The following is a 27,792-nucleotide window of genomic DNA, read 5'->3' on the forward strand; positions in this document are numbered from 1 at the left end:
CCTCAGTTCAAACCCTGATGCCTACAAAACAAATATATTCATACATAATTCCTTGATTTTTACAATTACAATGGTAAATAAGCAGGGAAGAAATGAGGACAAATATTTTGGTTATTTTGGGGGGGGGGCAAAATAATGAGTACATTTATTTCTTATCAAGCATTGTTGCCTCCTCCTTTGTTTCCCCTTCCCATCCCTTCCCATCTCCCCCTTCCTCCCCCTAACCCCCCCCACCACTGCCAAAGTTCGTTTTTCGACATAACGATTTGTACATCTCATTGTTGCAATGGGTCCACCTGTATCCTTATTTAAACAATTTGTTTTTTCCCTTCCCCTCCACAAATTATACCAACATCAAATACTGTGAAAGCAGGGGTTATACTGTGGGGGAAGGACATACAAAACAACAAAGAAATCATCTTATAAATAGGTTAGAAACAATTGCATGAAAGCAAAAGCATTTGAATACTTATCTTGGGGTTCATTTCACCTAACATCAACTTATCTGACCTTTTCTGCTTGGAGGACAAATATTTTCTTGCTTACTGCTGGAATGTGCCTGTCTTTCTGTTCTGTGAATAATGACGCATTTCAAAGGTCTGCTATGGCTTCTTCAGTGCTTCCAACTGTGCATGCCCACTTCTTTTCTTTCCATATGAATTCACTTATTATATGTCTACCTCATAGAAACAACCAAGGATTTTCAATAAAATTGATCACATATTCCAAGCAAATATGAAATATTTATTTTAAAATATTTATTTTATTTTAATTAAATGTATCTTTGCATTCTGTTATAGGAGATTTTGTTCTCTAACATTCTCTTACTGGGCGGTGAATTTTCCTAGTGAACTATAGCTTCAGGAAACCCCAGTATGGTTAAAAGAGATGAGAGTAAATTGGGAACACTAGAGTAGATAAAGGTTCCTGAGGCGCATACAAAATATTTGATCATAAAATATTCGGTCATTTGGCAAAGGGGTATGTAAACAACTTTTGTACACTAAGCATCTATCAATGATGCACCATAATGAGTGGACATGAGAATTTGCTAAAGTTGGGTTACTATCCATATTAATAGAAATTAAACATCAAAGAGTCATACAATGATAGAAAAAATTATTGAAAAACTGTCCAATTTACTATGGTTATTAGAATAAAGAGTAGTTAATTATGATTGACTCTAAATGTCACACTATTACATAAACATATTCTTATTTTTTTTCTAAACACTTCTGTTAAAACTTTGTGAAATATTGTGTACTACCAACTCAATCCTGATAATGGATTCTTGTTGGAGTGACCATATTGCTACTTGATTCCTGGATCTGTCTCTTGATTAACGTATCTGAGTAAGTCTTAGTTGTCAATGATTGTCAATGATTCAGCCCCCTCCTACATCTATTGTGCATCTTATTGCGTTCCTTTGTCTTGTCCAAGCCTGTCATAGTGGGAGTATAATAAATGCTACTTAATTATGATGATGCTTCTTTTATTTTCCTTTACTTCCATTTACTCCTCTCATGTAATTCTTAAGTCAGTCATCAATAGTAACCAGGAACCTACTCTACAGAGTAACTTGCTGCAACTCCAAAAGGTTATACTCTTATTTTTTATATTGCATTGCTAAGACTATGATTTTATCTATCCTGGCAAAGATATTTTGCCAGGGAAGAGTAATTTTTTAAAAAAATGTTCATGCATGAGTTATTTCACTAATGTGCTATTTTCTCCAATTAGGAACTTAATCACTTAGGAATGAAGTTGTGTCTTTGCATGTCAAGTACAGAACCAAATAGAGTTCACAAGCCCTAAAAAAACAGAATAATAATTTTGTTTCTCAAAATATTCCTGGGTTATCTCTTTTGTAAGAACTATAAAAAAGATACAGAAAAATTCCTTAAACTGTATTGTGTTAGTTTGTGCTATATTTTGTAAAATTATTAATCATATAATTTAGTTCAAAAAGGCTGTAATAGTAAATGTGAAGAGCTATTGGAATTCAAAAGCTTTATCAATACTCTAAGAGATTTTGTAGACACTTTTCTAATTGTGTTCAATGTTTTGTGATCTCTTTATGTTGTTTTGAAAAAGAGTTAAGTAGTTATACAGAAGTTCTAGTGAGTGAAAGGTAGAGTACAAAATATTACCTGATACTAAAATATTGAAAACTTCCTGGGTTGAGATGTAGCTCACTGGCAAAGTGCATGCAAAGCAAGTACAATGTCCTGGGTTTGATCTCCATTATCAAAAAAAGAAAAAGAAAGGAAGGAAGGAAGGAAGACAGGAAGACAGGAAGAAAGGAAGAAAGAAAGAAAGAGAGAGAGAAAGAGAGAAAGAGAGAGAGGGAGGGAGGTAGGGAGGAAAGAAAGAAAGAAAGAAAGAAGGAAAGAGGGAGGAGGGAGGGAGGAAAGAAAGAAAGAAAGAAAGAAAGAAAGAAAGAAAGAAAGAAAGAAGGAAAGAAAGAAAGAAAAAAGAAAGAAAGAAAGAAAGAAAGAAAAGAAGGAAGGAAGGAAGGGAAAAGAAAAGACAAAATGTACAATTAAAACAAAAGTCAACATGCAAAACTTCCATAGATAGATATGCTAGCATTTTCCTTCTTACAGATTTCAACAGCACAATATTTAATAAGTTTTTATTAAGTTCTAGATCTACTACATTCAACATCTTTTATATATAATCGGATTGAGTCCAAACACTTAATGGTTTAGAACTAATTGTTTAGGATTATTTTTTAGATGAGAAAACTAAATCCCAAGTAGACCATCCCAAGGGTGGGAACCTCCAGGCCGCAGGCTGAACCATTTGGGATAGATGTGATGGGATCGACTCATACAATTCTATGTTTCTCACGGGCTGCTTGTGACCATCTGCCTTATAGATTTCACATTGTCTGTGAATGATGTTATCAACGTAAAATGGCCCTTGGCTGTAGAAAGGTTCCTCATCCATGGTTGAATTTTGAGTTTCTCTCTATGCATTTATCAGAGCTGTTCTTTGTGTCTTTATTGTCTCATGTGTAGCCTAGGGGAAAGTAATAATAACTTCTTAATAGCATTTTTAAGTTATACCATTTTAAATAGGTTGATTTTACAATCCACTCGGAACAGTGCACGGCTTGCAGTGAATGCTATAAGAAATATTAATGGAGGCAAACTTACTCTACAGTCAATGAAGGTAAAGCATTGGGGTTTCTTCATTGTTATAATCACTTCCTAAGAACCACAATCAACGTAGTCATTTTTAAATAGATTATTTGTATTTTCTTTCACACAGTGATATTCCTCCAAATGCACAACATGGTGAAAATTTGGATTTGTCATTGCAAGTTATTGTCACTCATCATATTAGAAAGATTAAATGTATACCCTGATATGTCCTAAACACTGACTAGAAACTCAAATCTGTAGACAAACTCCTAGTCTAGTTCTAGTTTTCCTTAGTTGCATAAACAGTAATAATCTAACACAAAAAGCATAATCCCTCCTTTTAAAAGAAAATATTACTATTTCCAAAGGAGCAGTAAAGTCTGTAGTGGTGATCCACTACCATCCTGCAAATTTATCAAGGGCTAGGAAATGAGGGAAGAGCTTTGTTTGAGAAGACATAGTACAAGTGCCCTTTGCTTTGTTTCTGTTCATTAGTTTTATCAGAAACCCAGCAAAATTGACTATAGTGTCTTAAATTCTGAAGCTGGAACTGTCAGTATTTGGAGGCCAGGTGGAGTTAGTTGATTCAGATGCACAGGGATGAGGAAAGGGCAGATTTACATCTTTTTGTTTTGTTTCTTTTTTGGTCAGTCCTGAGGCTTGAACTCTGGGCCTGGACGCTGTCCCTCAGCTCTTCAGCATAAGGCTAGCACCCTACCACTAGAGCCACAGCACCACTTCTGGCTTTTTCTGCTTATGTAGTACTGAGGAATCGAACCCAGGGCCTCATGCATGAGAGGCAAGCACTCTACCATTGAGCCACCTTCCCAGCTCAACAAAACTTACTTCTAAAAGATCAACATGTTTTCTTTTTTCCTTGAAGTACTCATAGCAGTCATCGGATTGAAATAACTCTAAGGAAAGAAATTCAAAACTTTCCAATTTATACAATCCAGCTAATCAAGACATATTCTATGTTAAATTAACTAACTTTGAAGCTTTTAAGATGTCTTTCCAAAACCTCCATTTACCAACTGTCCTCTTTGACAAGTATTATGTATGCACTGATGTGTGCAGGATATCTTGCACAGAAAATGTTAACTTGGCTTAGATGGTTTTAAGAAGCAATTCAAGTTTCAACTTGGAGCTTAATTTCACCCCTGCCAGTACTCCTGAGATCTTTTTGCCAGGAATAAAGCATTCCAATCATTATTCTTAATGGACTGTCAGTTGTCAAGTTCCCAGGTATCATCCAGAGAAATCTCTCTCAGAACTTCAGAGACTATAGAGACCTACACATTTCAATAATCTGACATCTCTCAATCCAATCTGCGGAAAATTGTAAATCTTAATTTGAAGATAGCTCATGATACTTTCACATTTTGCAAGACAAAGACACTCTAGATTATTATACTTCTTCTTACCAAGAACAGACGCTCTTCTTCCGCAAAGCATTTACCCTGACTCCAACAATCTGACATCTCTCAATCCAATTTGCAGAAAATTCTTAATTTGAAGATAGCTGGTGATACTTTCACATTTTTCAGAAAGAAGACACTATAGATTATTATACTTCTTATTACCAAGAGCATATACATTCACATATTTAGGAAAAGAGGGAAAGAACAAATAATTCAAACACATCACTTCACAGAAAATATTCTAATTTGTATTTCTGACAGATCCAAGGAATGTGGCTTCATTATGATAAATTTTGCTTTCTAGGAAAGTGTGGCAAAAGTTCCAACAGTTATCTTTCTTCTAAATGTAGTTAATCAACTCCATTAGATGTTTTCTTGGAGCCAAGTAGCCCTTGCCTAGATTCCTAGCACTCAACAGGCTGAGGCAGGAGGATATTGAGTTCATGGTCAGCTTGTGCTACATAGAGACAATCTCAGAAAAAAAATCAGAAAGAAAGAAAAAAAGAAAAGAGAAAAACTAAAATAAAAACATATATATGTATAAAAACATATATATGTATACATATACATATATATCATGACATATATATGTATGTATGTATATATATAATATATATAATGTCTGAAATATAATATAATGTCTGAAAACCTAGAGTTCCAAAACGCATTATAGGAATATTCTGTGTCTGAGCTTTGAGAATTGTTCCTAAAATCCTGTGATACATTCAAGAAATGGAACTTGTGTGAATAGCTAAGTAAGTTAATAATGTAAATTCCATTGTTGAACATTCACAAGAATATCAAGCATACCTGGGCACTGGTGGCTCACACCTGTAATCCTAGTTACTCAGGAGGCTGAGATCAAAGGATCCTGGTTCAAAGCCAGCCCGGGCAGGAAAATCTGTGAGATTCTTATCTCCAATTAACCACCAGAAAACCGGAAGTGCCATAGTGGCTCAGAGTGGTAGTGGGAAAATGCCCATATCCTGAGTACAAACCCCATAACTGACAAAAAATGAAAATCAAAAAAGAATATAAAATGCATTAGTGTTCCATTACTATTCACTTGAGTTATATGTAAGAAGCAATAGCTGTTTAGTAACTGATGGAACAAAACATATTTAGAAATGTGAATAATTTGTTGAACAAACTAGCTCTACTGTTCACCATTTTTATTCTTCATGTTGACCAAAGCTCTTAATAACAAAATATGCATCAGTTTTCAGGTTTCAATCAGAACATTCTATTGTCTGGAACCAAAATAAACAATATGTTACCTAAGACCAAGAAACTTTGAAAGATGTATTCTTGTAGTTAACCATTACTATAATCAACCTTTAAAATGATTTATCCTGAATGTACACCTTAAAATCTTTAAACTGCCTCTATGTATTTTTATTTATAAGAAAGTTTGAGAAAAATGTCTAAAAGTTGGTATGCTCAACTTTACTTTTTTGTTTATATTATTTATTTACTTATTTATGTTAGTCTTGGGTCCTGAACTCTGGGCCTGGGCACTCTCCCTCAGATCTTCAGCTCAAGGCTAGCGCTCTACCACTTGAACCATATCTACACCTCTGGTTTTTATGATTATGTTGGGCTGAGGAATTGAACCCAGGACCTCATACATCCAAGGAAAGCACTCTACCACTGAGCTACCTTCCCAGCCCAAATTTAATTATTTTGTGACAGACAAAAGCATTACTTGGGAATTTCTGAAGAATATTGTTGAAACTTCAATCTCAGATATTTCATAAATTATCTGGCAGAGAACAATTAGCTTTATGTCAAAATCCAAACAATCCTGGGATTATCTCCTTAGGTTTTGGATGATATCATCATTCAATCCCTTAAAAGATACTGAGTTTTATAAGATACCAGCTGACGTCACATGATGAATAAGGAATAAAATAATTACTGTGTTTCTCATTTGGATAGAAATTATAATTTAGTTTACAAAATGTAATGGACTGCTGAATTACAGGTCCACAACATGCCAGGCAGGCACCGTCGAAGGCATGAAAACATGATGTTGTCTAGACAGATGTTGCCACACCCTCTTCAAGTTTACAGCCTTGTTTTCTAAAAGCTCTTCTGCTTCATTCTTTGAAGTTTCATTTGCATCCTGTTTACCTCTAAGACTCTCAACAGTCCATTACTATAAGAACAATTGCACAGTTCCCTAATCAGGTTAAGTCCAGGGTGAACAGAGGTGAATGCATGCAGAAAAATGATCAAATCCACATATTCCTTTTCGTGCTGATGAAGATGCAGTTATGCTCAACTATTTCTTTTCATTAAGTTACATGTCACAAAACAGAAATTACTTACTCTAAAAATGCTTATTTTGTGCTCTACAGAAAATAATATTCATAATGTCCATACATTCATATATTATATATACATATAATCCATAGAGCATGGTCATATACATTTTTTGTGGGGGGGGTCTGGTCGTGGGGTCTGAACTCTGGGCCTGAGCGCTGTCCCTCAGCTCCTCAGCTCAAGGCTAGCGCTCTACCACTTGAGACACAGCGCCACTCCGGCTTTTTTTTTTCTGCTTATGTGGTGCTGAGGAATGGAACCCAGGGCCTCAAGCATGCAAGGCAAGCATTCTACCACTGAGCCACCTTCCCAGCCCCAATGGTCATATATATTTTAACATATATATTGTATATGACTATATTCTTATAAATTCACTACTCCTTGTTTTATCCATCATATTTCTGTATGTTGAAAACTTAAATGGATTAACTTAATCATCTGATTAATTTTCACTGATTTCCTCTTTAAGAAGATGAAAAACACCAACACAAAACACAAAAGGCTTCATACAAGCAAGAATAAATGCCTCCCAAAAGTCTATTTCAAAACATCATGATTCATTCACTAATCATTTTGGAATAATCGTAGTTTAATGGTTTTCACCACTACTGTGATTTAACTTTTTTTTTCTTTTGGATTAATAAAAAAGAAATCTGCAGAGAGAAGTAATCAGTTATTAGAGCTGATTACATATATTCTTATTTTTACAACTATGGCCAAGAATCTCCCTTTCATAATAAAGCATCATCTTCAGAAGCACGGTTCCATTTTCCCAAAGAAACCTAAAACATTACTAAAGTATCTATGTACTTCTGCTTCCTGCACTTCTTCAAAACTTACCGTGAAAATGTCCTATTAAAAATGTTTCTCTTGGGACTGGGAAGGTGGCTCAGTGATAGAGTGCTTGCTTTGCATGCATTAGGCCCTGGGTTCGATTCCTTAGCACCATATAAGCAGAAAAAGCCAGAAGTGGTGCTGTGGCTCAAATGGTAGAGCTTTAGCCTTGAGCTGAAGAGCTGAGGGACAACGCCCAGGCCCAGAGTTCAGGCCCCACAACTGACAAAAAAAAAAAAAAGTTTCTCTTCTTATTTTGAATGATGACTAGTTTTAATGGATAGAAAAGATGGAGGTGTTAGTAAAATTGATGTCATGAAAGTGAGGATGTACTTTCCTGGGAAAACTCCCTGGGGTGTGTGGAAAGTTTTATGGAGCTGCTGCTTGGCATATAAAGATGGAGCTTAAAAACAAACAAAATGGCAATTCTCTAAATCTACTTTATGTTTGCCAGAAACACAAGTTATGTAGTTTGTTTAACAACACAATAAACTTTTCCAGAGTAAATTTTTAGATATTTTCAGGACATTTAACAATTGCCAATTTTATTATAATAGTACTATAAACTCATCTAAAAAAAGAAGTTAGGAAGAGGGGGTGATGCTTTTCTGGATTTTTTTTTAATACAGTGTCATTTTTAAAACAAGAATCAACTTTTGATAAACATCAACCACCTTTTGAAAAATATACAAACAATTTTACTAAAATATACATAGGAAAACATCGTTCTTTTATAAATAACATTTTATATTTTATAGTGACTAGCATTTTTATTATTATGTTTGTTTAGTTTCTAAAGGAAATTTAGTCACAAAATCATTACTAAGTTTAGAATGGATTAAAAACAATATTTGAAGTAGATATTTTTATACAAAATAAAGTATGGAGATTTACTTAACTTGTTTCACTATATTGTTATGCAGACACTTGGAAATAATTATATCATTTCCTACTATGTAATGGTATCTGCTTAAATTTATGCTAAGCAAATTATGACAAGCACCAACAGGCACAATTGAGAGACAGAGGTTGAAAAGCCCCTTTGCCAAAACAAATACATTAAAAATATAAAGTCCATCTCTAAAATTATCCTCATTTAAACATTTGAGTTGCAAATAAAGTAATGAAACTGAAACACAGGTATAGGCCTAAGAAGATCTCTGTGTATATATGTATGTATGTGTGTGTGTGTGTATATGTGTTGTGCATAGTTAAGTACATGTATTTAAGCATTGCAGGCTTGGCATATCAAATCAAATCAAAGAAGACTAGGAAATACAAGATTTAAAGAGATCAGCTACTTGAATCCTTTTTCAGTGTCTAAGTCATCTAAAATTCTCGAAGATTTTTGAATGAAATATTTCATGAAAAGTTTCTCTGCAAAGTATTTTTGTTGTTGTTGTTGTTTCCTTAGGAAAGTGGTCTTTGGAAGTGGTCTTCCAAAGACCACTTTCCCAAGTTCCAGTTTTCAGGAATGGCCACACTCTCAGGAGAAGCAAACCTTGTTTTTCCTGACTCTATCGGCAGCTGTGTATTTTTCATTCCAACAGGTGGCTCTGAATTCTAGCTATACTTTCATCAAACTGTACATGTTAACGTTCTGTCGTTTCTCTTTGTACCAAGGGAAGCTTGACATGCCACCGTGACGTTCTTTAAACGCTCAGGGCAGCAAATAGGGAAATGTTGATACTAGTTGTGGAATCAGACTAACCAAAAGGGAAAATGAGAGTCAAAGTTAATCATTATTTTTGACATCCTTGTGCTGGCTCTGGTCAGCTTAGCTACTGGAATGTGTCCTTAGAAGCTGGATGTTCAGATTAGAAGCAGCTCAATACTCCCTGAGATTTTTGTGCCCCCCTTCAAAGCAAAACAGTTTTTTCATCATAATCTTAATGAAACCAAGCACAAATTTCCACATTTAGGATACACACACACAATCACACCAGCACACTTGACTTTACCTGTTTTTATGCCGAGTCTTTAGCAAGTTTCTTCCAAAAGGAGCCATTGGTGTTTGTCCTGTGAGAGAACAGGACTGGATCGGGACGCGATCTGCGGCTGAAGGTAGGGGATCCTGGGTTTCTAGGGTGAAGGGAGGAGGTCTGGAAGCTTCTTCTTCACCTCCTCCAATGTTCCTGGCCTTCAGCTCATTAGCAGCAGGCTGACAGAGTTGCTGCAAGTTGTGTAACTGCGGGATTGTTGTGGCTGCTGCACCTTTGGAGATCTGCCCAGCTCCAGCCTCTAAGAAAGCACTTGGAAGCAGGAAAAGAAAAAGAGAGAGAGGGAAGGAAGGGGGGGAACTCTATTGTGTTCTGTAGTTATTTGCAGACTAGCTAAACATTTAATGCTGCCAGCCCTACAGGCATAGTAATACCCATGGAATGAGAATTTCACTCGATTGGGAACCCCCTCCGCCCCCCTTTTTTCCGGCTTTCCACACCCAACCACACAAGGTGAACACATATTGAAAGTTTAAAAGTACCCCCACCCCCACTCCCCAAGCCCCGCCCACCCGTCCTCCACCTCCCAGCCTGCTCTAGTCTGTGAAAAGTAATCTGATCATGGCAGGCAGGAATGAGGGCCAAAAACTAAATAAACCTATTTGATTATCTACAGAATTCCCCTCTCCCGAGTGCCAGTGCTTTAAACTAATTTAATGAGGAGAGAAACTGGAAACTGGCTCAAGCCACGTTGCACAGCCCCCTGGGAATGTAAAGGCCCTGAGTTTCTGAGTTCATGATGACAGGATTCTCTCAACTGCACACCTCCACACTCAAGTTCATCTTCCAGAAGTTGATTTATCAAGGTACCCCAGGGCTCCAGATTGTGGGAATCTGCTCCCTCTGGTGGGAATCTGCGGAGGGGATTCATTCTTACTCCTTCCGTATTTACACCCACCCTTGAATCCTGCCTGGCATTTTCTGTGCCTCTAGGAGCCTTGAGAGTTGCAGAGGAAAATGCGTGTTGCCTCCCAGGCCTCAGCTACAGGAGAGAAAAAGCTTTATGGAACTGTGTGCAATGGAGGCCTAGGGCTGGACTGACTTCACCTAATTACAGAAGAGCTTGAACCCATGACCTCTAGGATAAAAATCTGGGTACTGGTGGACACAAATGAGAGAGGCCCAACATGGCAGAACCACAGCAGAGACCACCATACTGTGTGGAAAATGCTGTGTCAAGATCTCCCAGACAATTCCCCAGGACTTTACTTCTAGTATTTTGTCCAAAGTCTTGACAGCAACTCCATTGGCCCTGTTCCATCATAACAGACCCGCCCCTCTACCAGTCACACACCTTTCATATGACTCCTCCTCTAACCCTACCCCCAATCCAGGGCTTCCCTGGGGAGGGTTGGGAGGGAAGGAAAGGAGGTCAGTGGGTTGTGGCTGAAAATCTCACTGCAGGCTAGGACTATGTAGGATCTAGTAAAAACAGCAAGGCCTCATGGAAATGCACTTCCATGGGAATCCTCCTCTGTTCCCAACAGCACCAAAGAAAGAGAGCTATCTCATGGTTTCCGTAATTCTTATTTAGAATCCTACAACACACAGGAAATGATTTTTTTCATTACCTATTGTCATAATTTTCTCCCAGACCTCTATCTGTCATTTAGATATGCATGTGTTTTGTCTATTATTTCAATATCTGAAATTGAATTTTTGTTATAATTTTATGTAATAAATAACACGATAATCATCTGGAAATCTATAATAGTCATTGTTATAATTGGAGTGCATTTTTTTGTAGTCCTAGGAGATACAATTATTTAAGAATCTAAATCCATCTTAAAGCAAATATACACATTTCCATATTATATATTATGTATAATATATAATATGTATATATATTTATTATATCATATGTATATATATTTGTTATATAATATGTATATATTTATTATATAATATTTGTATCTATTTATTATGAGGGGATGTAGTGTTAAGTAAATATGGACTTTACATGGAATAAACATATATAACCCTGGCAATATTTCTGTTTGAATTGCTTGGAAAACAAATATACAAACATGTATGTATATATGCATACACACACATATACTTTAATGAAGTCCACCATTCTGTTTCTTGAAACATAATCAACTAAAGCTATACTATTTACTTATTAATGTAACATTTTCAGGCAATTCAACTAAACCAGCCTTACAGGTATCTCTATGAATGTTGCAGTTTCTTCCACCCTTGTTAACATATGCTATACATGCACTACTTTTTTAAGTACAAGACTTTTAATAGAGAAAAAGGAAACATTACAAATTTATTAGCATAACCATATGCTGACTTTCAAGTTATCACAAATGAGTTTCGTTTAGGATGTTGTTATTCCTCATATAAAATACCATATTAATACTTTTCATGACAAGCTCTTTGATGTACAAAAATTAAGTACAGACAAGTTTGTATATATTAAGTATATACACTTTTATTTGTCAATTACACATCAATAAAGCTTGGGGAAACGCACAAAGTCTTATTGTTAAAAGCTGAAAGAAGTATAAAATATGAACACTAACAATACCTAAATAGAAAAAAATGCAAGTGATAACTGCAAAATAAGAAAACTAAGTTTTAAAAAGTTGATTTCTGGGTCTAGCTCCAGTGGCTCATACCTGTAATCCTAGGTACTCAGGTTAGAAACTAGCCAGGCCAGGAAAGTCTTTGAGATTCTTATCTCAAATTAACCATCAAAAAGTCAGAAATGAAACTGTGGCTTAAGTGGTAGAGCACTAGCCTTGAATAAAACAGCTCAGAAACAATCTGGGCACCCTTGGCTCATGCCTGTAATCCTAGCTACTCAGGAGGCTGAGATCTGAGGATTGAGGTTCAAAGCTGAGATCTGAGGATTGAGGTTCAAAGCCAGGAAAGATAGGAAAGTCCTTGAGACTCATTTCCAATTAACCACCCAAAACCCAGAAGTGGCACTGTGGCTCAAGTAGTAGAGTGCTTAGCTTGAACTGAAGAGCTGAGGTACAGCTCCCAGGCTCAGAGTTCAAGCCCCACAAGTGACATAAGAAAAAAAATAACAAAACAAAACTCAGAAACAGACCTGAATTCAAGCTCCAGGACTGGCACACTCCCACACACAAAAAAGATCCTACATATTTAATTTGAAAGATTTTTTTTTGTTGGTCGTTGGGGCCTCAACTCTGGTCCTGGACACTGTCCCTGAGCCATTTAGGTAAAGGCTAATGCTCTACCACTTGAGCCACAGCACCATTTCTAGATTTTTCTGCTTATGTGGTGCTGAGGAATCCAGCCCAGGGCCTCATGCATGCAAGGCAAGCACTCTACCACTGAGCCACCTTCCCAGCCCAAGAAGTTATATTTTTGAATCTATAAAATTGTCTGAATTTAAAAATAATGCTTTCTTCTGTGTGATGTAGACTATATATAATGTGCCTTTTAGATTACATATAATATTCTTGTGAATTATTATAATATCATTATATTATATGATGTTGTACTATATTATATACAAATTATATATTATTATAATATAATACTCCTCATGAGTATAATACTCCATATGAGTATTATATGTTGTATGCTATTGCTTTAGTAATGAATTTGGCTATCTACAGCAGTAGATAGATAAAAATTCCCAAAACCAGTTTTAAAAAACAATGTATGCAAACAAAAGTGAAATCATACATACAAAGCCCTGAGATTTTGTAGTGCTAATTTGTTACAAGGCACACAAAGTTTTTTTTTTCCTTTTTCTTTGATGTAGTACAGTCTTACAGTCTCCCTCAAAGATTATCCAATTTAACAGAAGAATATATTTCTATACTACTTATTGATTAGGCTGAAGCTGCGAAGTGTGGTGTTAACTTTTTTAAAAAAAGAAGTAATGCATAAATGTGTCAATGCTTTTTGCTAAGGAGTAATACAAATTACATTTTCTAGTAAAAAAAAAAAGATAATTCAAAAAGTTTTAGTTTCATTGCCATGAAGAACATCAATTGCTCTATATAAAACTTACTATTATTATCATTGTTATTATTACTATTACTATTAGTGCCAGTCTTGGCTAGAACTCAAGGCCTGATCATTGTCCTGGAGTTTTGTTTGTTTTGTTTTGCTCAAGGTTAGCATTCTACTACTTGAACCACAACTCTACTTCCAGATTTTCAGTGGTTAATTGGAAATAAGAGTTTACAGACTTTCCTGCCCAGACTTTGAGAACAGTAGTTCTCAGCTTAGTTTTCTGAATAGCTAGGATGACAGGCATGAACGCACATCTTGGAACTTAATTGTATCTCAATATTCTGTCTTCAATTCATTGTCTATCCACAATATCCCTTTGTCTCAGCTTTATAGTTTTCTTGGATTACTTATTAATGAATTTAGTCTTTGACATTGTTCTACTATACAATTTGTACCAAACTCATGCCTTTTCTTTTTAAGTCATACAAAGCAGCCATGTAAAACCTAGAGATAGGTGCAGTCAGTAATAATATACTCAGTGCATTCAGAACTTTTCCTAAATGAGTAGATTCCAGATGCACAAGCATCTGGAAGCAGAAGAAGAAATTAAGTGTTTTCAAGAAGAATTTGCTTGTATTTAATGCTTTCATGATTATTATTATTATTATGTGAGATTATAGATTCACATTTAAATCTATGATAGATTGATAGATTTGCTAAGTTACACTAGCATAACCATTTTTATAATATGTGCATATCATGTTGTACATCTTAAATATGAGGTTTATTTAAAATACAAAACAAATACCATTCTCAGGTTAAGTTATATACTTTAAGTCAGAACTGACAGAATTAAATCTGTAACTTACCATTCTGGGCTTATAGAAGTTCTTGTGATTTTTTTTTAATTGAAGCATGGAGAATGTCACCAAAGAGTAAATAGCAGATATAACATGGAATTATGAGTTAGAAAATCATGTCAACCCCCCGCCATTCCTAGAAGAGACCTTGGGTTGGTTAACAAGTCTAAACCTGTTTTGAAATATGAAAATAAAATGCAACGAAGATTTATCTTTAAATGCAAGTTCAGGGAGAGATTTTTTGAAGAAAAATTCTTATATGCATATATTGCATTTTTGGATTTTGTAATTTCTTCTTCAAATTTTAGAGATTGAATTAGCTTAGTGATTAAATTGGTATACTTATCATTGGCATCTGTGTTGGTAAGACCCACTTTTCTTCAGGGCTTTTGTAAGAAGAACAACTACACTGAAAATCATAATCCATCTAAGTTAGCTCCATATCTTAGCTATGGTAAATAATGCTTCAATGCATATAGGTGTGCTGGTAGCTTTAGTGTGGCCTTGTTTGTGGTCATTTGGGTAAATTCCCAGGAATGGAATTGTTGGGTCATAGGGGACTCTGTTTAGTCTTTTGAGAAACCTCCACACTGCTTTCCAGTGGTTGAATGAGTTTACATTCCCACCAAAAGTAGAGTAGAAGTATCTTTTGACCACATCCCCTCCAGCATCTGTTGTTATTATATCTCTTGATTATAGCCATTCTATCTAGGGTGAGGTGGAATCTCAATGTTGTTTTCTTTTATGGCCAGAGATGTTGAGCTTTCTTCATGCGTCTATTGGCCATTCTTATTTCCTTTTCAGAGAAGTCTGTCTTTAAGTGTTTTGCTCACTTATTAATGGGTTGGTTGTTTCTTTGAGGATTTGTTTTTGGGGGTTAACTTTTTGGGTTCTAAAAATATTTTACATATAAGGCCATTGTCTGTTGTATGCCTAGTGAAGATCTCCCAATCTGTGGGCTTTCTATTGATCTTACTAGCTATGTTCTTTGCCATGCAGAAGCTCTGCACTTTAATGCAGTAGCATTTGTCCAACCTTTCTTTGATGTGTTATGTTTCTGAATCTTTACTAAGAAAGGGTTGGCCTGTGCTAAGGAGCCCTAGAGAGTTTCTCCTATTCATTCCCCTAATGTTTTCAAGGTATTTACTTTTACCTCAAGGTAACTGATCCATTTGAAATTGATTCTGGTGCAGGGTGAAATATAAAGATCTAACTTAGTTTACACATAGGCCAATATATTACATTTATATGGCAAGTTGTGGAAAAATAACAACCAAGTAGCATGCCAAGATCAATCAGCTTATTGGGTTAATTGAACATCCTAATTTCAATTAAAGTAAAAATAATACAATTCTTTTTGAACAAGAGGGGAAAACTCCAAAATAAATACAGCTGACCAGAAGAGTAAGCCCAAAACTCAGGTGACAGTCATTGGATAATCAGGATACATTTCTTAAAGGTACTGCATAAAACAGAATTGTTTGTGGTAGAAGGTACAAGCACCACTCAAAAGGTAGCCAATAAAGAGTTAAAAGAAATTGGGCTGTTATTGTTACTTCCAATGAGAGCTTTAGCTTCTATAACTCTTTTCCTTCTTAAATTTGTTCCCGGTAATGGAAGTCATTTCTGAAAACTGGGATGGATGTAGTTTTGGGTTTTTTTTCACAAAACCTTTTAAATGCTAGATGTAAGTTCCATGAGTTGTGACATAATGTAAAAGGATTTAAGAATGGAAGAAATAAGAAATATCAATCTGGAAAGATTTGGGTAAAGCCTAGACACAGATTATTTCAGAGATTCTATGGTAGTAATGTTCTTTTGATTCTATATAAAAGTAGAGAATGACACTCCTAAGCTTTGTAGGACTTGTGTAGTCTATATGTCAAATTAGTCATACAACTTTAATGGGTGGTTCCATCAAAAATAGCTTTTAATTAATTAAACTTACTATTTGAATAGCTGAGTAGTTGGGTGTTGGCCAGATTTCTATGACCTAAATAAGAGGCCAAATTTCATCACTTAGAAGTTATGGATGTTATTAGCACTAATGAGATAAAGTAGCAAATCTATATAACCCTGGTTACTAAGAGAAATTACTCAACTTCAAAGGAAGTAAGGAAGCCATGAAATATAAACACTTTAATAAAATTAAATATGGGCATGTGAACCTATAAGCATCTCAAAATGTACATTAATCTACCATCATAAATGATAGAATATCCTGTACTGACTCTAGTTTCACTCCACCACAGTATGCATTTCAGGAGAAGAAATTTTATTATGATTTTATAGTTAAAAAAATCTGAGGTTGAGAGCCATCAAATACATGAAGGAGTTCAGGGCTTGAGATAAATGAACTCACTCTTGGGTAAGAGCCAAGAGTAGTTCATGTTGTTTCTGTTCTGTTAATAAATCCTTTATAGCTTATATTCAAATGATAAAGTAAATGAAATAAAAATATCAATATTAAAACAGACTTTAGAAATAAAATCTCAATATTAAAACAGACCTTAAATTTATGCATGTAAGGCCTTGTGTTTCTTCTAAGAATTCTCACTCCAGAAGGAAATAAATTTCTAACTTCATATAATAGTAACATTGAAACCACAACTCTACTATTGCAAGAACAATTGCAGCTGAAGCAGTCGTCTTTTTAAATTTTATAATCCTGAATGTTCTATCTACTTGAAAGTATTTAATGCCTATGATAAAAATCCCACTGTATCTTATAGCTTATAAAGACACAGAATTCACTTTTGTTTTAATTCAAATGTCAGGAAATTTCCTTATAAGGTACAATGTCATGTTTGATATATATGTATACTGTGGAATGATTAAGTTAATATATCTATCATTCCATTTACCTGTTTTCAGGGTGAGACATGTTAAATTGACTCTCAATTACTTTGAAATTATGATCTGTTTATTCAAATTAATTTTATAATGAATGAAAAAGTTATGAAATCATGAAGTGCTAGTGAAATTCTTACAAAAAATAAAAAAATGTTTCATAGAGCTCCATAGTATTCTTAATAAAATAAACTCATATTTTAAAATATCAAAAATAGCTTTAAATTTCAGAAGTCTATTTTAAAAATTAAGGGATAAATATGAAAAGAAGGGAGATACCAAGTGCTTCCAACCAAGATATTATTTGTTTTTGCATGTATTTTGATACAGGGTCTCATTATGCAGCCCAGGCTAACCATGAACTCACTGCAGAAATCCTCCCCTACTAAGCTCTTGAGAACAGAGATTATATGCATGTGTCATCACATTTGACTTCTAGTAAAGGATTTAGATGCTACTTTGGGTGGCTCACACTGAGAGTAATTCCACAGGGAATCCAGCAAAAGAGAGGAAAAATTGCAGGTGCTAAAATGTAGTATCTGTGGGGTGGGAAATAACTCAAATACTCTTCAATTCAGAGCATTCAAAAAATATCATAAAGGATAATCTTTTATTGGCTTAAAGCTCTGAGATGTGTTTTAAGTATTAGCACAAAAATAAATCCCTAGTCCCTCCCCCACAGTGTAACCCCCGCTTTCACTATATTTGATGTCAGTATAACTTGTGGAGGAGATGAGGACAAACAAGTTGTTTAAGGATTCAGGTGGACCTGTTGCAACAATGAGAAGTACAAAATGTCATGTCAAAAATGAGCTTTACAATGTCGGTGTGGGGTGGGGGGAGGGGGAAGGATGGGGGGGGAGGCTGGGAAGGGAGGTGAAGGGTAAACAAAGGAGGAGGCTGCAATGCTTGGTAAGAAATGTATGGATTATCCTGCCCATGTAATTGTAACCCCTCTGTACAGTATGTTCTTAAATAAAATAAAATAAAATTTAAAAAATAAATAAATAAATAAATAAATCCCTACATTTGATCTGCTTTTTTCAAAAGCTTTATAACAGTTGGAATTTGAAATACAGTCTGAAGGAATTTGAAGAAAATATTACACAAATAAAAGTACTGTTGATTGTTGATGAGGGTCATTAATTAACTTGTTAATATTAAAAAGATACAAACAGAATCTTTGTGAATGAAATTGATTGATAATCGTTATTCCTTACCTTTTATATTTACTGTTTAACAGATACATTGACTCAAAGCAAATTAATTCTGTGATACAATAAAGGTCTATTACATACCTAAAGTATTCAAGGCACAACAAGTTAAAAGCCTACTATTTCAAAAACAAGAAAGCACAGTTCTGACTTTCCAAATTTTGAGTTGAACAGGGTGAAAGACAATTATTACTTCAAAAATTATTTCTTGAGTTTAGTTGTATGTAAAGTGTAGTGGTGATGTAAATACAAGGCAGAGAAACAATTCAGTCACAAAGGGTTTAGGAAAATCATATAACTTGGAAGTGTTATTATGGTCATTTTATAGATGTTAGAATAATACAACAAATAATACAACCTTTAAAACTGTCACTAAATTGACACTTAGTTCCTAGTTAATAACTAGGTGGGGATCTGCTTCATTTTTAAAACTCATTAAAGATGCTGTGAATGGATTTGAATTCATCACTGCATCAGTTTTCTTAGTTTTAGTGCATAAAATGTATTAGCTTTATTTGTATCAGAATGCTAACACCAAGTGTTATCTGCTGGATTATGTCTTGGTGCTAATTTTGATGCTGAATTTCTCATCCCCATGTGACTATGTTTGGAGATAATGCATTTAGTACAGTCTTGAAAACTGAATAAATGTATTATTGGGCTCTAATAATGCAGGGTTCCTATCTATGTCTTCAGAGGAAGAGTGATACCCAAGTTCCCTCTCTCACCGCTCAAGATAGAGACCAAAGATCAGAGGATTCAGCCACTTATCCACAAGCTAGAAAGAGGGTCAGAATTAATCTTTGAAGCTGGAATGATAGCACTTACCTATCATTTTAACTACTTGGGAGGCTGAGATTGGGAAGACAGTAGTTCAAATCCAGCCCAAGCAGAAGAATCGACAAATTTCAATAATTTTAAATTTTCCTACTCTTATGGTTGCTCTTGATTCTCACAAGAAATCTGGATAAAAGCACCCATACCACAACCTAAATATTGTCTCTAGATTTCCTCCACCAGGGAGCTTTACTTTTGAACTCAGCATCTCATAAATTCTCCACATGGACAAAAGATAGATAAGTTCTGTGCCAACATGTAGCAAGAGTGGTCTCTATTGCAAATCTCCAGAGTCCTTATTTCCATGGGACACCATAAGCATCCAACCTATAAGATCCATATTGCAATCATTTTTCTAAATCTGAGCTCTTACCCAAATTGCCTCCTAAACTCTGTGTACATTATTCTAGGATTTCTCTCTCCTGCTTCTCCCATTTATTTTCCTGATCAATGAATGACAACTATTCTGAAGAATTAGTCAAAGTCACCTGATAAGTTTTACTACAATGAAATTATCTGCATTTATCCCATCTAAAGGATAAATGTTATAGTCGTTTTCCCACCATACAAAAGAGTAGAGACAGAAATGACCTGCTCAAACAGTTTTAAGTATTGTCCACCCCGAGATCCACATTTCAGTTATGACTATGTTTGATTATGCCCAAGCCTTTAGCAGAATGAGTGACCAGGCAGACTTCTGAGTCAGATTCTGTGATTTAATCCCCACTCTATTAGTAGAATCAAAAGTTACTCTTAGTCTCCATGACACTTGCTCTCTCCTGGAGAAACAGACAGATAATTGTATCTTATAGAGATCTTGTGAGAAACTAACAGCTCAATAAATATTAGCTCTTATTACTGTGAAGATGAAGCATTAGATTACCAGTGTCTGGTGCCAGAAGCCATTCTTATCACTTAACAGTCTTCATGCTGACTTCATTCTCACAAAAACAATTCCTGATTGTAAAAGACTGGGTACAATGAACTAATACCTTGGCCTGAAGGTGTGAGAACAGACATTGTTCATGATTTTAGCATAAATTAACAATTTCTTCAGGCTCTGTTAAAAACTGAAGTGTAAAATTGAAGTGTATTTGTAACGCATGCAGTTTGCAAATATGCATATATTATGGAATAACTAAATCTAGTCAGTGAGTATGTGCATTATCTCACATAATTATCATGGATGATAAGGCCACATTGCATCTATTATTTCAGTGATTTTCAGGCATACATATATTGTTAACTATGGTTTTCATGTTATATAATGAATTTGAACATACTACTCATAACTGAAATTTTGATTCTGCTGACAAACATCTCTTAACATCTCTGTTCCTCCATAGCACAGACTCTACTTTGAAATCCTGTGAGTTAACTGATTCATATCCTACAGGTGAATGAGATTATGCATCACTTCCCTTTCCCTGCTTAGTTTAGTTCACCTAGAGTAATCTCAGATTTCATAATGGTTGTCTCATTGACAAGAGTTTCCCTATTATGTGATGAAAACACATTCCATGTTGTATAACATCTTCTTTGTTCATTTTTTTTCAGTTGGTCAACACTTTTTTTCTTAATTTTTATGAATAGTGCTCTAATAAACATGCAATGCAGAGATATTCTGAGCATACTACTGGATTGTAACGTTGAAATACCTCCCTTTGATTCTCTATAATGACGACACTAATCTATATTCCCACAAACAGCGTGAAAGCGGTCCAATTTCCTCATATCTGTGCTATCATTAGCCATTCTTACTAGAGTGAAGAACTATATCATTGTGATTTTGACTTACATTTCTTTGAGTTTTCCAAAAGTTATTTCATTATATATGCATATCCTTGTGATTGGAAAGATGCCTGTTGTGGCAGTCTATGTTAATTAAATACAAGTTACTCAAATGAGTGGAAATAATTATGATATGGAAAAAAATACAGATTAAAAACATTCTCTAGGGCCAGGTGCTAGTGGCTCACGCCTGTAAATCTAGCTACTCAGGAGGCTGAGATCTGAAGATCACAGTTCAAAGCCAGCCTGAGCAGGAAAGTCTGTGAGACTCATCTCCGATTGACCACCAGAAAACTGAAAGTGGCACTGTGGCTTAAGTGGTAGAGCACTCGCCTTGAGCTGAAGAGCTCAGGGACAGCCCAGGTGCAAGTCCCAGAGTGCAAGCCCAACAACAACAACAACAAAAATTCATTAGAACAAAAGAATGCAAGGCTTTACACAAGGTGTGACAATCTACCTGAGTCGCTGGGAGACATTGCTGCTGCTGTCCAGCCCATGTCTTGTAATCTAGACATTCCTGTTTGGATAAAGTTCAAAAAAAGGCCTGGCATCATCTGGAGGAAACTACATCATCATCCTGGCCACTTCCTCCGTGATCAAAGTGGACTTGTCCTATCAGCTGCAGCTGATTCCTGGTGAAAGACTGATTTGGCTCTGCTCATCACCTGCCTCCCAGGTTATGGGCGATCCAGGATCCCTGGAGGCAGGGGCGGGCACTTGGCTGATAGGTACTGAATCTGTTAGTCCAGTGCCTGGGACTGGGAATTTCCTGAGGATCTGCTGACTTATTTAGGCCTGGACCTGCCTAATGACCATTACCCCAGGCCGCATGTGTCTCTGTGATCGTGTCCTCTCTCCTGTCTCCTGGTTCATCTCCGGTCATCATGGTGTTGTAATTCAGCCCTCCATTGAGGCTGAATTGGCTTGTTGGTATTGTTTTTGTTATTTCTTTCCTCTTTAGCATGTTTCCTACCTGTGTTATGTGTATTTGTGTGCTGCAGGCCTTTGTAATAATGGGTGGCCTGCAGCCTGTTAACTCTATAATAAAGACTCCAATATTATATACTAAAAAGAACAAAAGAATACAAAGCTTTAAATTTTAACCCCAAAAAGAAGGATGGGGAATCTCAAAGAAAATTGACTAGAAGAAATATTTACATGAATAATGAAAAATATGGAATAGAATAGAAAACAAGCAACAAAAAATCAGCAAAGGTCAAAAGAAGAATAAAACATTTAAATTTCTAACAACACTTGATCAAGGGCAAAATGTTGTAAATCCTACAAAGAAACAGGTATTAAAGAAATACTAACTCAAATATTACATACAAATGAATGCCAACAAGTTTGATGACACACAATAATGCTTTGCTCTGGAAACTCTGAGGCTTTCTCTTTACATATATATATATATATATATATATATATATGTATTTTTTTTATATATATATATATATTTTTTTTTTTTTTTTTGGCGTCCGGTCATGGGGCCTGAACTCTCGGCCTGGGCGCTGTCGCTCAGCTCTTCAGCTCAAGGCTAGCGCTCTACGGCTTGAGCCATAGTGCCACTTCCGGCTTTTTTTTTTCTTTTTGCTTATGTGGTGCTGGGGAATCGAACCCAGGGCCTCAGGCATGCAAGGCAAGCACTCTACCACTGAGCCACCTTCCCAGCCCCATATTTATATTTTTTCATGGGGGGGAAAATCATCTAATTATAGCTTAATAGCAATTAGATGATCCCCTTAATTAATCAGAGTTAATGGGCCTTGTTACCTGCCTGGACCTTGTAGGCATTTCAGTGTAATTCCAAGTCATGACCATGTTATTGTGATCTTCTCGTGAGCCAGAGAGGACAAAGTTTTATAGAGCTACATGAACTGAGCAGAGAATCCTTGCCCTAAAAGCTAAAAGATTCATATTTCCTAGAAAATAGTAACAGAACTGAGTGTATTAAATGCAATACATTGTTGGTGATGATGATGATGATGATGATGATGATGATGATGATGATGATGATGATGATGATGATGATAAGCCAGATCCAGCCAAAAGGCAAGACTCATTTTATAGTGAAAAAACTTTTTGAATTAGTTTCAACTATAAGGATGCTGGAATAATAAAAGAGAAAAACTCAGTGAGAATAAACTAATTTCTCAAAATAGGTTTATTGATGTTGGAGAATAACCTTCACTTGGGAAAAAGTATTCAGACCTTTGCCAGCAGTAACAGTTTAAGATTAAGATAGCAAAGACAGCAAGGATAGCAAAAATTCATCACACATTAAGAACATATGAACTGGAATTTCTTTCTCTGTGAGATGAAAGTATAAGCCTAGCTCCATAAGACTCTTTTGAGTTCTTGCATTCTTTGGTTCAATGGATTAGGATGACATTAAAATATGGTCTAGTAATGCATGAATTCCTGACTAGTATACATACTAGTGCCTCCACCTAGAGTACAAAGTGGGAAATGTCCCCTTCCCATACTCTTCTCTCCTACCCCACAGAGTGTAACCTTATTCTTGTCCTGATTCTTTTTATACTTTTGAATCTTCTACCCCAGATGAAACACCTTAAGGCATATGGAGTCCCAGGAGTTTCCCTACAGTCAGTATAATTGTCTGCATGTTGGTTTAAGATGTAAAAATACATCTTAACCTGAAAAAGGAGAAACTATGGTTAAAATGATGTGTTAGAATCAAAACCATCTTATTTATTTACTAAATATACTTGCAAATTAAAAGTACTAGCCTCTCATTTAGCATAACATTTTCCAGTATATTCAACTAATTTCCTTGAGTTGTTCATTGGATACCATCTTTGTTTTTTGTGGCTGTTGCTTTCAAAACAAAAGCACCTTCCTATGAGTTATTGGTCCTTACTCATACGCTGTTTTCTCTTTATGTTTTTACCTTACCCATTGGAAATAATACCATCTTGTAAACTGTGCTTCATAGAATCCATGAAATCAATTAATATAAATAGATTAATATTAGGCTTCTATTCTTGGTTACAGTGCTATTTCTAAGATCAGGTAGCTACATTTTTTAATATGGTTTTCTACTTCTGTCAACTTGCTGTCTGACTTTACAGAAACTGACACAAAATCACCCGTGTTAACGTGTTGTAGGTATCACCATACCCCTCTTTGACACAATGGAAATATACAAAATATCAATGGCTATTTAAATAATACTCAGGACTTACTGAAGGGAAACATTTTCTCATGCTATCTCACTGGCTAGAAATTGTTGCAGAAAACATTTATTTGCTTTCTAGTTATTATTCATGCCAAGTTGAAGAATAAGCATTTCTATATGAGAATTGAAGGAGAAATCACTATCCTCATTATATTTAGAAGGGCTGTTTGTAATTTATTAATTCACTTAATGATCACCATTTACTAAGTGCCTAATGTTATTGAAGAAAAGAAAGGATTTGAAGCTAGAAGATATAACAGATTACTGGGAAGCAACTATAATTTACAAAAATGTGACAAGACTATGAAATAGAAATCATTGTTCTCCAAATTCAATATCTACTATGTTACAAAGGAAAGAAAACTCATTTGTCTGAGAGCTGAGATTACTGTTCAGTACTGAAACATCGTCTACTGTGCAGAGAGCTCAGAATGGTGTGATTCTCAGAACTGGACAGTAGTGAAAGTGGGTAGAATTCAATAAAGCTGTTATTGGTAAAGGATAGCTCATGTACATCTGGTCAGTTTCTGATATGATAGATTCAATATGAGTATTTTAGATTTTATAACAGATTCACAAATGAAACAAAAAAAACATAAAAGAAGATGATTCTCAGGTATTTTTTTTCTTTAAGTTTTTGCTTTGGCCTTTCTCAGAATAAGGACTATGTGGACACTTATCTGAGCATTGCACATGGTAGGTAGATTTTTGTGGGTGCCGTTACTTAGAAACAAGACTCTGAGATGTGCGCAGTATAGAAATACAGAGAACCTTTGTTAACTATGACAACTCATTAACATGTGGGTCCCATGAAAAGCATGTGCTGTGATTAGCGTAAGTTGTAAAATATGCTTTGACTACAGAAATCCAATATCAATTTTTCCATGTTAATTACCTAGAAAGATGTATCAACAGAGACGGAAGAACCAAAGGGAAATGAGAGGGGGATTTATACAGATTATGAGCGTCAAGCATGGCTGTACTTAGATTGGAAAATTGAATATTTGGTTTCCATTTACCTAAATCTCCCAGGTCTGAGTTATGCTCATTTAGTGTGTGAGGAAGTGCATGAAGGTATGGGTGAGTTCACGCATATATCTATCAGGAGACCTAGAAAATGAACTTTAACTGAATAGAAAAATCAATTGAACTTACAGCACTCGACATCACTGTTTGTTTAGATGAATCAGAGTTGTAGCTTTAATTCAAAGATTCATTTATAGAAACTCAATATCCCTACAATTTAACCTAAACACTCAACCAATGGATGCAAATGATTTCAGGATGCTTTTTTTCAATTTTTTTTTATGTGGGCCTTTCTAGGGAGGATAGAAAAGGCTGATAAAAGTAATTAACTCTTGATAAAATGAAAAAAAGATATAAAATATGAAGACTAATATTAACAAGGCAGATTTAAGAAGTGTGGTGGAATGGATTGATAAAAATAAAAATCCAGAAATAATACATAAATTATCCAAAACAGTGTGTGTTTTTAACTCAATTCAGTAAATGTGTTTTGGCTAATTATGGATTGTGAAACTTGAGGGAATAAATACAGAACATCCATTCCTTCTGGTAAGTTTATCACACATGGAATAAGAAGTGAATATGTGAATGTGGGCACTTGGGAGGAGAAACTATTCAGAGTAGAAGCAACAAGAATATTTTTAGGATTCCAATTTGGAAAGGTTTATTGTGACAAGCTCAAAAGACACATACCTTTTTTTTTTGGTCTGTCATGGGGCCTGAACTCGGGGCCTGGGTACTGTCCCTCAGCTCTTCAGCTCAAGGCAAGCACTCTACCATTTGAGCCACAGAGCACCACTTCTGTCTTTTCTGTTTATATGGTGCTGAGGAATTGAACCCAGGGCCTCATGCATACAAGGTAAGCACTCTATCGCTGAGCCACCTTCCCAGCTGCCAAGACACAGCCTTTTTTTTTTTTTTTGGCCAGTTGTGGGGCTTGAACTCTGGGCATGAGCACTGTCCCTCAGCTCTTCAGTTCAAGGCAAGCGCTCTACCACTTGAACTACAGCACCACTTCTGGTTTTCTGGCTGTTTATTGGAGATAAGAGTTTCACGGACTTTCCTGCCCGGGCTGGCTTTGAACTGTGATTCTCAGATCTCAGCCTCCTAAGCAGCTAGGATTTCAGGCTTGAGCCACTGGTGCCCAGCAAGACACAGCCTTTTTAAAATGAGTATTAATATCACACACAGAGAGACTATATGGTCAGAGTAAGATGAAAAGCCATTTCTCAATAGAAACTGACAGGCTAATGTGAAGTTATTAAGTAGGGAAATATTAGAGAGCTCAGAAAGCTGCTTTTGAGGTTGTTGATATAATATAAAATCTTAGGGATGTGAAGAAGTTTGGCTATAGGTGGTTTTGAAGCCTTTTTTTTTTTTTTGTCTCCCAATAAAAATCCTTATAGACAACTCTTTCTAATGGTCAGTTCTTCGAGTAACTCTATTGATTATTCTGAGTGATTATCTTGAAGAGAAAAATGATTGACAAACCACAGTGGAAACTTGGAAATTACATTCTCTAGAGAACTTTCCTTTAGCCATTACCTAGATGAGTTAACTTTAAGGTCGCTTAAAGTTAGTGACCTCAGACTGAAAGACTTATGCAGGAAGACTGTCAAAAGATAAGTTTCAAACTCATTTGATTTCCCTTTAAAACTCAGTGGAACTCAGAAGGACTTCAAATAATGTCCGGAACAATAAAAGTATCATACTCATCTGAAGGGAAAAGTGCCTATAATGCTGTCTTAAAGGGCTCACTTGGGTGATTTCTAGGATATTTTAAAATGTTCATATTCCTCCTACTCCTAATCTCTTCTAAAGCAAATTGTTGAAGTGGCTTCTCTGTAGCCCTAATAAGTTAGGTCAAAAGGGAAAAGAAAATCACATTTTAAGAGTATCAACTTGAGATCAAAGTATTTGCATCATGATTTTAATAGAAAAAATGTCATACATCATTCTTTTCACCCAAAGGAAATATAATATAATTCATCTATTTAATTTTGAATCATTTGACATCAGTTAACAAGTTTCTCAATTCTTTTGGACTTAGTGTAATAATTCTGACATTAACAGTTAATATTCAGATTATATAATTATCATGCACTTCTAATATTCTATCCTCTTTTTAGTTTAATAAGGAATATATTTTATCAACATTTTCTGAGCTTTTTGTCTTGAAAAACTCACCCCTGTATTGAAAAACAAAGGAATTACACTTTTGTTTTACTATTAGGCTGTTATCACACATTTTAAAAGAATATTCTTTGTGTTTGTAACTCCAGAAATTTAAATATTATGCCAAGAGTGTAGCAAGCTAGCTAGCTAGACATATATTTTTTAA

The 27,792-nt window shown here is 35.4% G+C and overlaps 1 protein-coding gene across 1 annotated transcript in view; it reads right to left on the reverse strand.

Moving 5' to 3' along the window:
* The window catches only part of Rassf9 (Ras association domain family member 9), a 31,897-nt gene extending 21,945 nt beyond the window's left edge, over positions 1-9,952 (reverse strand). Inside the window, exon 1 of the mRNA XM_042693196.1 lies at positions 9,691-9,952. Coding sequence (XP_042549130.1) covers positions 9,691-9,737 — 47 coding nt within the window. The 5' untranslated portion in view covers positions 9,738-9,952. The remainder of the gene's footprint in view (positions 1-9,690) is intronic.
* Positions 9,953-27,792: the final 17,840 nt, after the last annotated feature.

The sequence above is a fragment of the Dipodomys spectabilis genome, unplaced genomic scaffold (genome assembly GCF_019054845.1).
Source record: "Dipodomys spectabilis isolate Male_0828 unplaced genomic scaffold, ASM1905484v1 ptg000163l, whole genome shotgun sequence".
In the NCBI taxonomy this organism is placed as follows: domain Eukaryota; kingdom Metazoa; phylum Chordata; class Mammalia; order Rodentia; family Heteromyidae; genus Dipodomys; species Dipodomys spectabilis.